At 30.8% G+C, this 14,135-nt stretch overlaps 2 protein-coding genes across 5 annotated transcripts; both read right to left on the bottom strand.

Moving 5' to 3' along the window:
• Positions 1–2,638: 2,638 nt before the first annotated feature.
• Positions 2,639–4,846, bottom strand: LOC140892399 (biogenesis of lysosome-related organelles complex 1 subunit 2-like). 3 transcript variants are annotated; one of them, XM_073301272.1, is made up of 3 exons: positions 4,768–4,846; positions 3,597–3,736; positions 2,639–3,074 (listed from the first exon to the last, which is right to left on the bottom strand). In XM_073301272.1, exons 2-3 carry the CDS (start codon positions 3,690–3,692, stop codon positions 2,808–2,810), a joined length of 363 nt encoding a protein of 120 aa, XP_073157373.1. In that variant the 5' UTR covers positions 3,693–3,736; positions 4,768–4,846; the 3' UTR covers positions 2,639–2,807. The 3 variants fall into 3 exon arrangements, with proteins under 3 accessions (XP_073157373.1, XP_073157372.1, XP_073157374.1); XM_073301271.1 differs by having other exon boundaries at positions 3,597–3,827; positions 4,768–4,804; XM_073301273.1 differs by lacking the exon at positions 4,768–4,846 and adding an exon at positions 4,003–4,753.
• A 2,676-nt stretch (positions 4,847–7,522) lies between these two features.
• LOC140892678 (biogenesis of lysosome-related organelles complex 1 subunit 2-like) lies at positions 7,523–10,485 on the bottom strand. Of its 2 annotated transcripts, none has more exons than XM_073301631.1 (3): positions 10,398–10,485; positions 9,643–9,782; positions 7,523–8,130 (listed from the first exon to the last, which is right to left on the bottom strand). In XM_073301631.1, exons 2-3 carry the CDS (start codon positions 9,736–9,738, stop codon positions 7,864–7,866), a joined length of 363 nt encoding a protein of 120 aa, XP_073157732.1. In that variant the 5' UTR covers positions 9,739–9,782; positions 10,398–10,485; the 3' UTR covers positions 7,523–7,863. The 2 variants fall into 2 exon arrangements, with proteins under 2 accessions (XP_073157732.1, XP_073157733.1); XM_073301632.1 differs by lacking the exon at positions 10,398–10,485 and adding an exon at positions 8,653–8,792 and having other exon boundaries at positions 9,643–9,745.
• Between the last annotated feature and the right edge of the window lie 3,650 nt (positions 10,486–14,135).

The raw sequence follows: 14,135 nt of genomic DNA, 5'->3' as shown, positions 1-14,135 counted from the left end.
TGCATGTCAAGGCAGCGCCTGTATAGGTAGGGTCTCACTTACCAAGGTGTAGATTGTGAAACCTAATGATATCGGATGTGAGATAAATTATTTTTTATTTGATAAAATATAAATATTTATTTCGTAAAACGTAAATTTCACATATTTTATAAAATATAATATAATGTATATTTATCGTCAATTACAATCGTCAAGTTCACTACTAAAAGTTTTAATTTCTTTTATTATTTTCAAATAATATTAATTGTTAAGAAGAATATTAGTAAGTAATATTACCGTAAATTCTTAAAATTAATTGTAGGGATATTTTTTAATGTCACGACCGACACATGCATATCAAATACATAAAAATTTTGAACATAATTCTTGAAAATAAATGTAAAAAAAAATAAATTAAAATCTCATTATAAAACTTGTGCACCAAGAATGACATAAATATATCTTTTCAAAATGGAAATCCTATCCAATAACTTAAGATATTCAAAAATCAAAATTAAACGATTTAAACATAGCATATAATACACCGAAAATTTATTAAATAATATTTAAAGTTTATAAACATAGAGAAAAAAAAAACCTCTTCACAAATTTTAATCAACCAATAAAATTGATGGGCCTAAATCATTTTCCATGAAAACACAAATACGTCATCCATGAATAAAGAAAAATTTAAGGCTCGGATAAGTTTTGGAATAAAAATCCGTAGAATTTTTATGGGATATCATGGGAAATTAAAATAATAATACACTAATCATAAAACAAATGGGCCGGGATATTAGAATCTTTTAGCAATCTTACTAAAATCTTTGTCCCGTAAAAATCGATTCAAAAAATCCAAAAAAATTGGATAAATTAATAATTTAAATTGGATTATGGATCTAGGCACCTTTACGTTTTTCATTGAAAGGAGGACTCTCTAACTCAAATTTACATTATATTATTATATATACATCAACGCCATATGCGTAAGACTTAGCTTTCTCAAAAAAAAACTTCACCAACTTTCAACTTGCTAGCCTAGCCATCCATACGATTGGATCTGCAGGAATGATGAATCGTCGTGTACCGGTTGGTTTTAGATTCAATCCGACGGACCAAGTATTGGTAGCATATTATTTAACGCTCAAGGTTAAGGATTTCCCGCTGCCGAACGGAATGGAACGTGTTATTCCTTGTGTCAACTTTTACGATCACAACCCTCAAGAACTCATCGTTATGTATTCATTCATGATTCTAATTTTCAATCAATATAATTAACTATTATTGTTGTTGTTTATATATATGTTCACGGCCTGTAAATCTGATTGATCTTGTTCATGAAATTAATAATATTTGGCTCGTGGATCATCGATCGCCGCCCATGCATGTAATTTTAATTAAATAATTAATACTCATCGATATTTACTTTCTTTCTTTGACATTCGATATCTTGAATACAATATGCAATTTTAATACCAATTATATATATATATAATTCTATAATTTAACTGATCATATATAATTAATAATATTGCTTTTGATGATATATCCAGGGATGGCAGAAATCAAGGAATCGGAAGAATATTACTTCTTTACGGAGATGGAGGGCAGCGGGAAGCGGTCTTCCCGCAAGACCAAGGGCGGGTTTTGGAAAGCAACGGCTAAGGATAAATCGGTGTACGATCGTGCGGGCTCATTGATAGGATACAAAAGATCCCTTGATTTTTACCAAGACAAAAACAAGAGAACGGAATTTAAGATGAATGAATATACAACCACTTCTGTCAAATTTCATGTCTTGGAATAAATTTCCTAGCTTGTCAAACACATGCAATGCATATATAATCTAACTTTTGCATGCAACTTTTTTTTTTTCTTTTCAGATCATGAAATATTGGGTTATCAACAAAATATACAGAAACAAACAGAAGGTGGGCATGAAGAGATCAATCAAAGATGATGCCGACTGCGAGTGGCCGATTTCTGTCAAGAGAGCGAAGAAAGATGATGAAGTAAATGATCACATTCACTTGGAGGATGGCCAATCATTTGAAGAATTTAAATATCTCGAAGATATTACAGATGATAAGATTTTTGAAGATGGCCAAGCAACTAATTTTAATATGGATGATATTACAGTTGCAGCCAATACTAGTATTGGTCATCATGATCAGAATTATATGTTTGATGGATATACGCCCAACAACAGCAACGTGTTCGCAATTCTTCCAGACGATCATTGGCAAGTCGACCCATTTCATGATGTGAATCAGTCTCAATACGGATTCTATTTTGGCCGACCCAAAAGCAGCTTCGTAGTGCCACAACAGTACTCACTTTTAAGCAGCAGCGGGAGTAGTTGTTAGGGCTGCAGTTATTATATTACTTGTACGTACGTAGATGAGATATATCTCAAAGTTTATGAATCAGCAATATTAGTATATTGATTTTATTGTTAAGATTTAAACATTTCTGAAATGTAGTTGAGTACTTATATATAGTTGAAGGTGTTTATTTTGCCTCTAAATCATTATGACAATTAAACCCCCCCAAAAAAAAAATAGAAAGGAAAAGGATTAAAGGAATGACGGCACAGATTTTTAGTCAACGACCAAAATATCAAATCCAAATCAATTATTTGATTATTTATTCACAGACTATAAATAATGTATTCGATAACACAAGAAAGAACCAAAGACTGACTTGCGACATTTTGCTCAACTCTAATGTCTCTAAAATCTAAAATAAGTGCTTAGGTAGAACTTCAAGTTTTTTTTTTTAAAAAAAAAATGATGATATGATCATTATTTTGAAAGAATGAACAAAATCTATGAAGGTGGAATCTGGTAGATAGATTTCATCTTTGTTTCTAACAGAGAAACGTATTTATCAAGCATAGAAACTACAGCTTCAAACTCGGTGACTTGTTGCTCTATCGAATCGATCTGTTGAACATATTGGTCGAAGCCATTACTTTTTGATTTCAGTTGCTCCACATATACTCTTAAACCAGAAGCCACATCGCCAAAGCCTGTGTATTCTTCCGAGACCCTTATATTCATTTTTTCCAAAAGTTTGAGCAAGTCATTTGTTCCCTGAGACATTTGAACAGTTTCAGGCTTTCAGCTCGCAGGATGAGTCATACATAGCAACAAGAGCATTGGGAAAAAGGTTTAAGGAAATAAGAATAAGAAACCATTTAAAAGTCGTTATGCATGTATATTAAGCTAAGCATGATCCCACAACATTGCCAGAATTTCCCCAAAAAATCATTACCTAGACCAAAGGGAATAAGCATCATTTGCATTGATTTCAAACTCGCTAGAGACACTAACCTAAGGAGCAAGGGCTGATCCAATAATTTGGGAGAAGATCGACTGTGCAGGCAAGATGGATTGACTGGATTTATTTGGAATAACAAAAGTACTGATCAAGGTTTTGAAAATAATTACACATTGAAATATCATAATTCTTGAACAGGATGGAGCAATTGTCCCACGCAAACGAAGTATACGCATATATATCACCAATTCACCATATAGCACTTCTCCATGAACTCATTCACTCCTTCGTATTATTTAAATTTAAACCAACAAAACATCTCATGAAGCTATTACCTCAAGGTCGCCTTTAATCATATTAGAGACACTGGTGAAGAGATCATTGAGGGACTCGGCCAGATAATCTTGCTCCATCTCCTTCCCAGAAGCCATTAGGAGACACACTCAGGTTCCCACTAGTCGCTAGACTAGTTAGCCTATATCGATCAGCATGTAGAGGTAAATGTTTGTTAATGAAATCGTCAAATATTTCCCACCTTTTCACACCTTGCTATCCTTAAACTCATTCTTAACAAGAAGAAAAAGTTGAGTCAGATCACAAAATAATTTGGGTGCTGCAATCATACAATTTCCTTTCATGCAGTGATCACTTTCCCATTAGCCAGATAAGAAAACTACTGGAGTCACCAAGTGCAACACTTATTTTTGGATTACAGATAAGATATGCACAACTAAAAGATACCTTTCATCTATGTACCAATTTTTTTCCAAAGAAAGATACAATCAATATGGTTAGGCATCCAAGGCAATCTGATAACTGCGACAGCGAGAAGCAAGATCAAAGATCCAAAGTAATCTTGCAATACCAAGTAAGTCAACACAAACTACGCACCCAAATTTCTTGTAAGAATTTTACCAGGTGAAAGAAGTTGAATATCTATTCTTAAGTACGCTTCAGCATCAGAGTATGTCAGTAAATATTCTATCAACCTAAGAGACATGGGAACTTCTCCTGTGAATCAAAATAAACTTCTGATATAAAATCACCCGGGCAATAGCCTATGCCATTTCACCAGGCAGACCTGAAAATGCTGAGTAGATCTCTCTAATCAAACATATATGGATAGATTTGATTTGATTTGATAGATAGATATTTCGACCCATGAGATTCTTAGCAGTTCAAATAAATCATAAAATTACCGAAAACCACTTCTTGAAGAATCTTGAGGTACATTCATGATAATCCTCTACTACGACTCCTATGAATTCAAAGTTTAGAACTATAAATTTCCAGGAAATGAATCGGGTAAGCATTTCAAACTAGTATTTGCGTAAGCCAATTCAGAATTTTTGGACAAAATACTAAAACTTTCCTCAAACTGACATCAAACCCAATTGTCAAGTTTTGAGAAAAATCAGAAAATTTCTAACAATTCGTCAAAAAAAACTAAAAAAAATCCGAAACTTCAATGCCCATAGATGCCTAGAATGAAAGAAAGAGCTGTACCTGTAATGGCAGATTCGTGTTTGAAAGAGAAGCGAGGCGGTGATGGCGAAATGGTCTTCAATGGAAAACTAAAAGTAGAAATATTGCATTGTGTTCCCACAAATTTCTAGTTAAAAATTTATCATAAAAATTAAAAATTTCAAAATTCAAAATATATCAAACTCAACTCTTAGTAAAATTTTTTCTCTTAAATTATGTTTTTATACATAAATGGAGAGACCTAATCTCATATGAAAATTAGTCCAAAAATTTATACATCATCAGCTACATCATCACACACTAATTTTCAAAATTATACAACTCAATTTTCAACATTCAACATAATATACAACTCAATTTTCAATATTCAACATAATAATAATAATAATAATAATAATAATAATAATAATATATTTTCAACACTCTATCTTGTGATAATGACATCACAGATTTTTAGTCAACTACCAAAATATCAAATCCAAATCAAATTCGCAAACTAATCAACACAAATGAACTTTATGGCCATTTGGGATTTGTACAGGCAGAAATAATATTAATTGTTAAGAAGAATAATATATAGTAAGTAATATTACCGTAAATTTTTAAAATTAATTGTAGGGATTTTTTTTTAATGTCATGACCGACACAGCATATCAAATACATAAAAAATTTTGAACATAAATCTTGAAAATAATAAATGTAAAAAAAAAAAATTTTAAAATCTCATTCTAAAACTTGTGCACCAAGAATGACATAAATATATCTTTTCAAAATGGAAATCCTATCCAATAAATTAAGATATTCAAAAATCAAAATTAAACGATTTAAACATAGCATATAATACACCGAAAATTTCTTAAATAATATTTACAGTTTATAGACGTAGAAAAAAAAAAAACCTCTTCACAAATTTTAATCAACCAATAAAATTGATGGGCCTAAATCATTTTTCATGAAAACACAAATACGTCATCCATGAATAAAGAAAAATTTAAGGCTCGGATAAGTTTTGAAATAAAAATCCGTAGAATTTTTATGGGATGGAAAATTAAAATAATAATTCACTAATCATAAAACAAATGGGCCGGGATATTAGAATCTTTTAGCAATCTTACCAAAATCTTTGTCCCGTAAAAATCTATTCAAAAAATCCAAAAAAAGTGGATAAATTAATAATTTAAATTGGATTATGGTCACTTTTACGTTTTTAATTGAAAGGAGGACTCTCTAACTCAAATTTACATTATATTATTATATATACATCAACGCCATATGCGTAAGAATTAAAATCATTCATTGTAGCTTAGCTTTCTCAAAAAAATCTTCACCAACTTTCAACTTGCTAGCCATACGATTGGATCTGCAGGAATGATGAATCGTCGTGTACCGGTTGGTTTTAGATTCAATCCGACGGACCAAGTATTGGTAGCATATTATTTAACGCTCAAGGTTAAGGATTTCCCGTTGCCGAACGGAATGGAACATGTTATTCCTTGTGTCAACTTCTACGATCACAACCCTCAAGAACTCATCGGTATGTATTCATTTATGATTCTAATTTTCAATCAATATAATTAACTATTATTGTTGTTGTTTATATATATGTTCACGACCTATAAATCCGATTGATCTTGTTCATGAAATTAATAATATTTGGCTCGTGGATCATTGATCGCCGCCCATGCATGTAATTTTAATTAAATAATTAATACTCACCGATATTTACTTTTTTTCTTTGACATTCGATATCTTGAATACAATATGCAATTTTAATACCAATTATATATATATAATTCTATAATTTAACTGATCATATATAATTAATAATACAATATGCAGCGGGAAGCGGTCTTCCCGCAAGACCAAGGGCGGGTTTTGGAAAGCAACGGCTAAGGATAAACCGGTGTACGATCGTGCGGGCTCATTGATAGGATACAAAAGATCCCTTGATTTTTACCAAGACAAGAACAAGAGAACGGAATTTAAAATGAATGAATATACAACCACTTCTGTCAAAATTAGTAGTTTAAACAACAAGGTACGTTTAAATCATAATTAATTTTCATGTCTTGGAATAAATTTCCTAGCTTGTCAAACACATGCAATGCATATATAATCTAACTTTTGCATGCAACTTTTTTTTTTTTTTTTTCAGATCATGAAATATTGGGTTATCAACAAAATATACAGAAACAAACAGACGGTGGGCATGAAGAGATCAATCAAAGATGATGCCGACTGCGAGTGGCCGATTTCTGTCAAGAGAGGGAAGAAAGATGATGAAGTAAATGATCACATTCACTTGGAGGATGGCCAATCATTTGAAGAATTTAAATATCTCGAAGATATTACACATGATAAGATTTTTGAAGATGATCGAGTGAATCACTCTAATGGTCAAGCAACTAATTTTAATATGGATGATATTACAGTTGCAGCAAATACTAGTATTGGTCATCATGATCAGAATTATATGTTTGATGGATATACGCCCAACAACAGCAACGTGTTCGCAATTCTTCCAGACGATCACTGGCAAGTCGACCCATTTCGTGATGTGAATCAATCTCAATATGGATTCTATTTTGGCCGACCTGAAAGCAGCTTCGTAGTGCCACAACAGTACTCACTTTTAAGCAGCAGCGGGAGTAGTTGTTAGGGCTGGTACTATATTATTTGTACGTAGATGGGATATATCTCAAAGTTTATGAATCAGCAATATTAGTATATTGATTTTATTGTTAAGATTTAAACATTTCTGAAATGTAGTTGAGTACTTATATATAGTTGAAGGTGTTTATTTTGCCTCTAAATCATTATGATAATTAAACCCCCCAAAAAAAATAGAAAGGAAAAGGAAAAGGATTAAAGGAATGACGGCACAGATTTTTAGTCAACGACCAAAATATCAAATCCAAATCAATTATTTGATTATTTATTCACAAACTATAATTAATGTATTCGATAACACAAGAAAGAACCAAAGACTGACTTGCGACATTTTGCTCAACTCTAATGTCTCTAAAATCTAAAATAAGTGCTTAGGTAGAACTTCAAGTTTTTTTTTTTAAAAAAAAAATGATGATATGATCATTATTTTGAAAGAATGAACAAAATCTATGAAGGTGGAATCTGGTAGATAGATTTCATCTTTGTTTCTAACAGAGAAACGTATTTATCAAGCATAGAAACTACAGCTTCAAACTCGGTGACTTGTTGCTCTATCGAATCGATCTGTTGAACATATTGGTCGAAGCCATTACTTTTTGATTTCAGTTGCTCCACATATACTCTTAAACCAGAAGCCACATCGCCAAAGCTTGTGTATTCTTCCGAGACCCTTATATTCATTTTCTCCAAAAGTTTGAGCAAGTCATTTGTTCCCTGAGACATTTGAACAGTTTCAGGCTTTCAGCTCGCAGGATGAGTCATACATAGCAACAAGAGCATTGGGAAAAAGGTTCGAGGAAATAAGAATAAGAAACCATTTAAAAGTCGTTATGCATGTATATTAAGCTAAGCATGATCCCACAACATTGCCAGAATTTCCCCAAAAAATCTTTACCTAGACCAAAGGGAATAAGCATCATTTGCATTGATTTCAAACTCGCTAGAGACACTAACCTAAGGAGCAAGGGCTGATCCAATAATTTGGGAGAAGATCGACTGGGCAGGCAAGATGGATTGACTGGATTTATTTGGAATAACAAAAGTACTGATCAAGGTTTTGAAAATAATTACCCATTGAAATATCATAATTCTTGAACAGGATGGAGCAATTGTCCCACGCAAACGAAGTATACGCATATATATCACCAATTCACCATATAGCACTTCTCCATGAACTCATTCACTCCTTCGTATTATTTAAATTTAAACCAACAAAACATCTCATGAAGCTATTACCTCAAGGTCGCCTTTAATCATATTAGAGACACTGGTGACGAGATCATTGAGGGACTCGGCCAGATAATCTTGCTCCATCTCCTTCCCAGAAGCCATTAGGAGACACACTCAGGTTCCCGCTAGTCGCTGGACTAGTTAGCCTATATCATCATGCAGAGGTAACTGTTTGTTAACGAAATTGCAAATATTTCTCACCTTTTCACACCTTGCTATCCTTAAACTCATTCTTTACAAGAAGAAAAAGTATTTCCAGACATGAATTTGGCATGATTGACCCAAATTCTTGTAAGAATTTTACCAGGTGAAAGAAGTTGAATACGTATTCTTAAGTACGCTTCAGCATCAGAGTATGTAGTATGTCATTAAATAATCTATCAACCTAAGAGACATGGGAACTTCTCCTGTGAATCAAAATAAACTTCTGATATAAAATCACCCGGGCAATAGCCTTTGCCATTTCACCAGGCAGACCTGAAAATGCTGAGTAGCTCTCTCTAATCAAACATATATGGATATCGCAGGATGGGTCATAATAGCAACAAGAGCATTGGGAAAAATGTTTGAGGAAATAAGAACAAGAAACCATTTAAAAGTTGTTATGCATGTATATTAAGCATGATCCCACAACATTGCCAGAATTTCCCCAAAAAATCTTTACCTAGACCAAAAGGAATAATCATTATTTGCATTGATTTCAAACTCACTTGAGACACTAACCTAAGGAGCAAGGTCTGATCCAATAATTTGGGAGAGGATCGACTGGACAGGCAAGATGGATTGACTGGATTTATTTGGAAGAACAAAAGTACTCAAGGTTTTAACAATAATTACACAGTGAAATATCATAATTCTTGAACAGGATGGAGCAATCGTCCCACGCAAACGAAGTATACGCATATATATCACCAATTCACCATATAGCACTTCTCCATGAACTCATTCACTCCTTCGTATTATTTAAGCCAACAAAACATCTCATGAAGCTATTACCTGAAGGTCGCCTTTAATCGTATTAGAGACACTGGTGAAGAGATCATTGAGGGACTCGGCCAGATAATCTTGCTCCATCTCCTTCTCAGAAGCCATTAGGGGACACACTCAGGTTCCCGCTAGTCGCTAGACTAGTTAGCCTATATCATCATGCAGAGGTAACTGGTTGTTAATGAAATTGTCAAATATTTCTCACCTTTTCACACCTTGCTATCCTTAAACTCATTCTTAACAAGAAGAAAAAGTATTTCCAGACATGAATTTGGCATGATTGACCCAAATTCTTGTAAGAATTTTACAAGGTGAAAGAAGTTGAATATCTATTCTTAAGTACCGCTTCAGCATCAGAGTATGTCAGTAAATATTCTATCAACCTAATAGACATGGGAACTTCTCCTGTAAATCAAAATAAACTTCTGATATCAAATCACCCGGGCAATAGCCTATGCCATTCATGATAATCCTCTACTAAGACTCCGATGAATTCACAGTTTAGAACTACAAATTTCCAGGAAATGAATCGGGTAAGCATTCCAAACTGAAAATCATGCATCACCGGTATTTGCGTCAATATTCTAGCCAATTCAGAATTTTTGGACAAAATACTAAAACTTTCCTCAAACTGACATATCAAACCCAATTGTCAAGTTGAGAAAATTCGGCAAATTTTTAATAAATCGTCAATAAAAAAGAAAACCAAAAAAATCCGACACTTCAATGCCCATAGATGAGTAGAATGAAAGAAAGAGCTGTACCTGTAATGGTTATGGCAGATTCAAGAGTCCGTGTTGTGTTTGAGAGAGAAGCGAGACGGTGATTGCGAAATGGTCTTCAATGGAAAACAAGGGCCTGTATTCAATCCGGAAAATTAATGACTTTTATGGATTTTAAAAGTTTAGTAGTATTCAATCATGATTTTTATAAACTCTACAGAAATTTTGTGGTATTCAAAATAAACTTTTTTAGAGTTTTAAAAGTCAAGTGGTATTCAAACTTGACTTTTAAAAACTCTATAAAAGTCTAGTATTATTCAAAATATCAATGAACTTTTAATAACTCCATGAAAATCATGGACATACAAACATTAATGCTTAAGGTACAACTATATTTTGTAAACTTATAAAACCCATAATTTATATTTTTTTCTCACATTTTCTCACTCTTCACTATCTCACCCCTCTCTATCTCACTCTCTCCTATATATGTATTTTTTCATTCTTCTCCAAAAATCAAAATAAAAAATATTATTTAAAAATTTGAAATTTTCCAAATATTTTGTGCTTTTTAATATATGATTTATATCAATAATTATAATATTTAATGATAATAATATATGATTCAATAAATTATAATATGATTTAATTCAAATATTTGAATAACGGATAACAGACATGATAAAAAAACAAATAAATTTTTATGATATAATTGATAAAATAATTTATAAATTATCATATGTTTTTTTAAAAAATTAATTTTACACAATCGCAAAGTTTTTACTTTATAATTTTGTTACAATAATATATATATATATATACATTTAAAATAAATGAAATCCATTTTCATCAATAAATTAAAAAAATATTTCAAATAAATTTAGGAAAAATTATTTTTTTTGTCCTGTATGTTTATCATTTTACGATTTCAGTCCTTTATATTTTCATATTTTAATTTTAGTCCGTTATATTTATTTTTTTTTGAAAATTTTAGTCTTTTTTTTTACGTGGCATCAATTCAATGCTGATGTGGAGCTCACGTGTACAGTGCCACATAAGCATTTTTGAATAAAAGGACCGAAATTGTCAAAAATAAAACATGCAGGACTAACTGAAATGTGAAAACATAGAGGACCAAAATCGCAAACCGCTATCTTAATTTTTTCGGCAATTTTAATTCTTTTCCGACGTGGCGCTGACGTGACACAAATTCAGTGCTGATGTGGAGCTGACATGTACAGTGCCACGTAAGCATTTTTGAATAAAAATGACCGAAATTGCCAAAAATAGAACATGAATGACTAAAACTGAAACGTGAAAATATAGAAAACTACAATCGTAAAGTGTCAAACATACATGACTAAATTTGCAATTTTTCCATAAAGTTATTATTTATGTCAAACAATTATTACTTCAAAGAAAAAAAAAGATATATTTAAGATACAAATTCATGTAATTGTATGAAAAATTTACAAATCTCTACTGCAAAAGTCTACAAAGAATCCATGAAAATCTGTTTGTAAATCCGTGAGATTCTATAAATGTCAATAAAAATCCATCAACTCCACAAAAGTCTATCATTTTAAAAAGTAACTAAAAGTCATTAAAAATCTGGATTGAATACACCCACCCAAAAGTTTGGTCCAAATATTTGACATTTTTATATAAATGTTCGGTCCTATAATTTTGTTATTTCGAAATTTTGATCTTTTATTTTTTTAAATTTCAATTTTAGTCTTTTATGTTTTTGTCGAAAATGTTTATGTATCAGCTTCACGTAAGCGCTGTATTGATGTCACATCAGCGTGATATCAAAAAACTTATTAAAATTACCCCAAAAAAATAAATTAGATATTGACATAAAACTGAAATCTGATAATATAGAGAATAAAATCGCAAAATTATAAATATATGAGATGAATAAAATAATTTTCTCTTTTTTGCCATCTATCTGTCTCATTTTCATAGTTAACTAATAGTTAATTTAAATTGGACGGTTAATCATCTTGGGGGTAGAAGCAAAAATTTATGTGTTTTTTTCCAAGTGATTAAATTTGTTAATTACGAGGCTTAAAAAGTTATAAATTATGACGAAATGAGGGAAAAATTAGAAGTTATATTGTTTGAAAATGAAAAATCGAAAATAAGAATTGAATTATGTTTGATAAATAATTAATTATAAAACCAAGATAGTGCATGTTTGTAACATTTTATAAGAAAAAGTACTCATAATCATTTTTTAACCATTTGCAAAATATCGACTACCTAACTTTTTTACCTGAATCAATGATGTAGAAGAAGAATGAGCATCCACCAATTTATGAATTTTTATTTAAGTAAGTAGAAATTATTGTTGAATATGGGTTTTATACAAACAAAAGTTATTCTTAAAAGTTAAAATACGTAAATCGACAATAGTTTTTTACTAGTTCATTTTCCTACTGCATTTTCTTAGATTCTTATTTCTCATTTTTTTTAGTAATATTTCTCATTGTTAATTATTATTCTCATACTAAATTTACTTTTCGATACGTTCCATTAATTTATTTTTTTTTTGCTATTTAAATTAAGATAATACTGATGTGATTGAAAATGTGTAGAGGGGGTGAATATACATTTTTAAATAATTTGAGCTACAATAGCTCGGTTCTTAAAATATTGAGCACCGATGAATTAAATTAAGTTTGGTTTCAAAACCAAACAGAAAATACTCGAAATAATAATTCGTAGAAACAGATTTATCATTTTGTAAAGCATGTTAAAAGGATGGAAATCGATAGATGAAAATAGTTTAGTTGAAGCATTTTATCAAACACTTTGAATGCAACATTTAGGTATTTTATCAAACACATAAAATGTTTTAACAATGCAATCCAAAAATCAATAGCAAAAGTAAAGTAAATGCGATAAATAAATAGATCCGGATTTATTTATGAATGTTCGGAGATTTCAAACAATCCTATGTGACCTCTTCTTCTTCCTCGGAAGCATAGACGGTCTTGAGATGAACCACGCCCGGGGCGAATATAAATTTTTTTCCATAATAAGTAAACCATAATCGAATATTATAAATTTAAGTAAACCATAATACGTAATTAACAAAATTACACATCACAAAGGCTCTATATAGTTTTGCAAAATAACTTATTCAACAATCAATATTATTTAAAATACATTATTCTTGCATTTTTTTGAAGCAAATTCGGCATTTTTTGTCAATTTATGTACGATGAATAATTGTGCAAGAATAAAACTATTTTAACTAAATTTGTGTCCAATATAAAATGGTAATAAATAATGAGATAAAAATGAACAAAAATAAACATATATGTAGGATAATAATAAATTAGCGTAATATGAATTAATAAAATAACAATTCAATAATCAATTAGTAATTATTAAATAAAAAAATGAAAAAAAATGTTACCTTTTGTAAAATTACACAATTTTAAATTTTTAATATGAGTAATTATTATGGTTTAATTGTATAATAAGTAAAAAAAACTTGACAATATGGCTACCCATAAAATAATGGAGGTCTGCGATAAATTTTTGTGCTTAGTGTAAATTATTTGCAAGGCCGCATGAAGAAAGAAGATAAAATTAAAAAAAAAATTGATGGATTACGAGAGTTTGTGGTGATTTAACTCAATCGGAGCAAAGGTTTTGCCATAAAACAATCATTTTTTTATCATATAATTTTTTATTAACTAAAATTATATAATTATTAATATAAATACTAATTTAAAAATAATTAGGGGCCCGTTTTGAAAGTGGGGC

This window comes from Henckelia pumila, chromosome 3 (assembly GCF_033568475.1).
Source record: "Henckelia pumila isolate YLH828 chromosome 3, ASM3356847v2, whole genome shotgun sequence".
Taxonomy (NCBI): Eukaryota; Viridiplantae; Streptophyta; class Magnoliopsida; order Lamiales; family Gesneriaceae; genus Henckelia; species Henckelia pumila.
The sequence above is the reverse complement of the archived record's forward strand: the minus strand, read 5'-3'. Positions and strand labels throughout refer to the sequence as shown.

Excerpts from the sequence above, each read along its gene's own strand:
- LOC140892399 (XM_073301272.1), bottom strand. The coding sequence starts at position 3,692 with ATGGCTTCTGGGAAGGAGATGGAGCAAGATTATCTGGCCGAGTCCCTC. Across the intron at positions 3,075-3,596 it reads TGATTAAAGGCGACCTTGAG|GGAACAAATGACTTGCTCAA; the intron begins GTAATAGCTTCA and ends CAAATGTCTCAG.
- LOC140892678 (XM_073301631.1), bottom strand. The coding sequence starts at position 9,738 with ATGGCTTCTGAGAAGGAGATGGAGCAAGATTATCTGGCCGAGTCCCTC. Across the intron at positions 8,131-9,642 it reads CGATTAAAGGCGACCTTCAG|GGAACAAATGACTTGCTCAA; the intron begins GTAATAGCTTCA and ends CAAATGTCTCAG.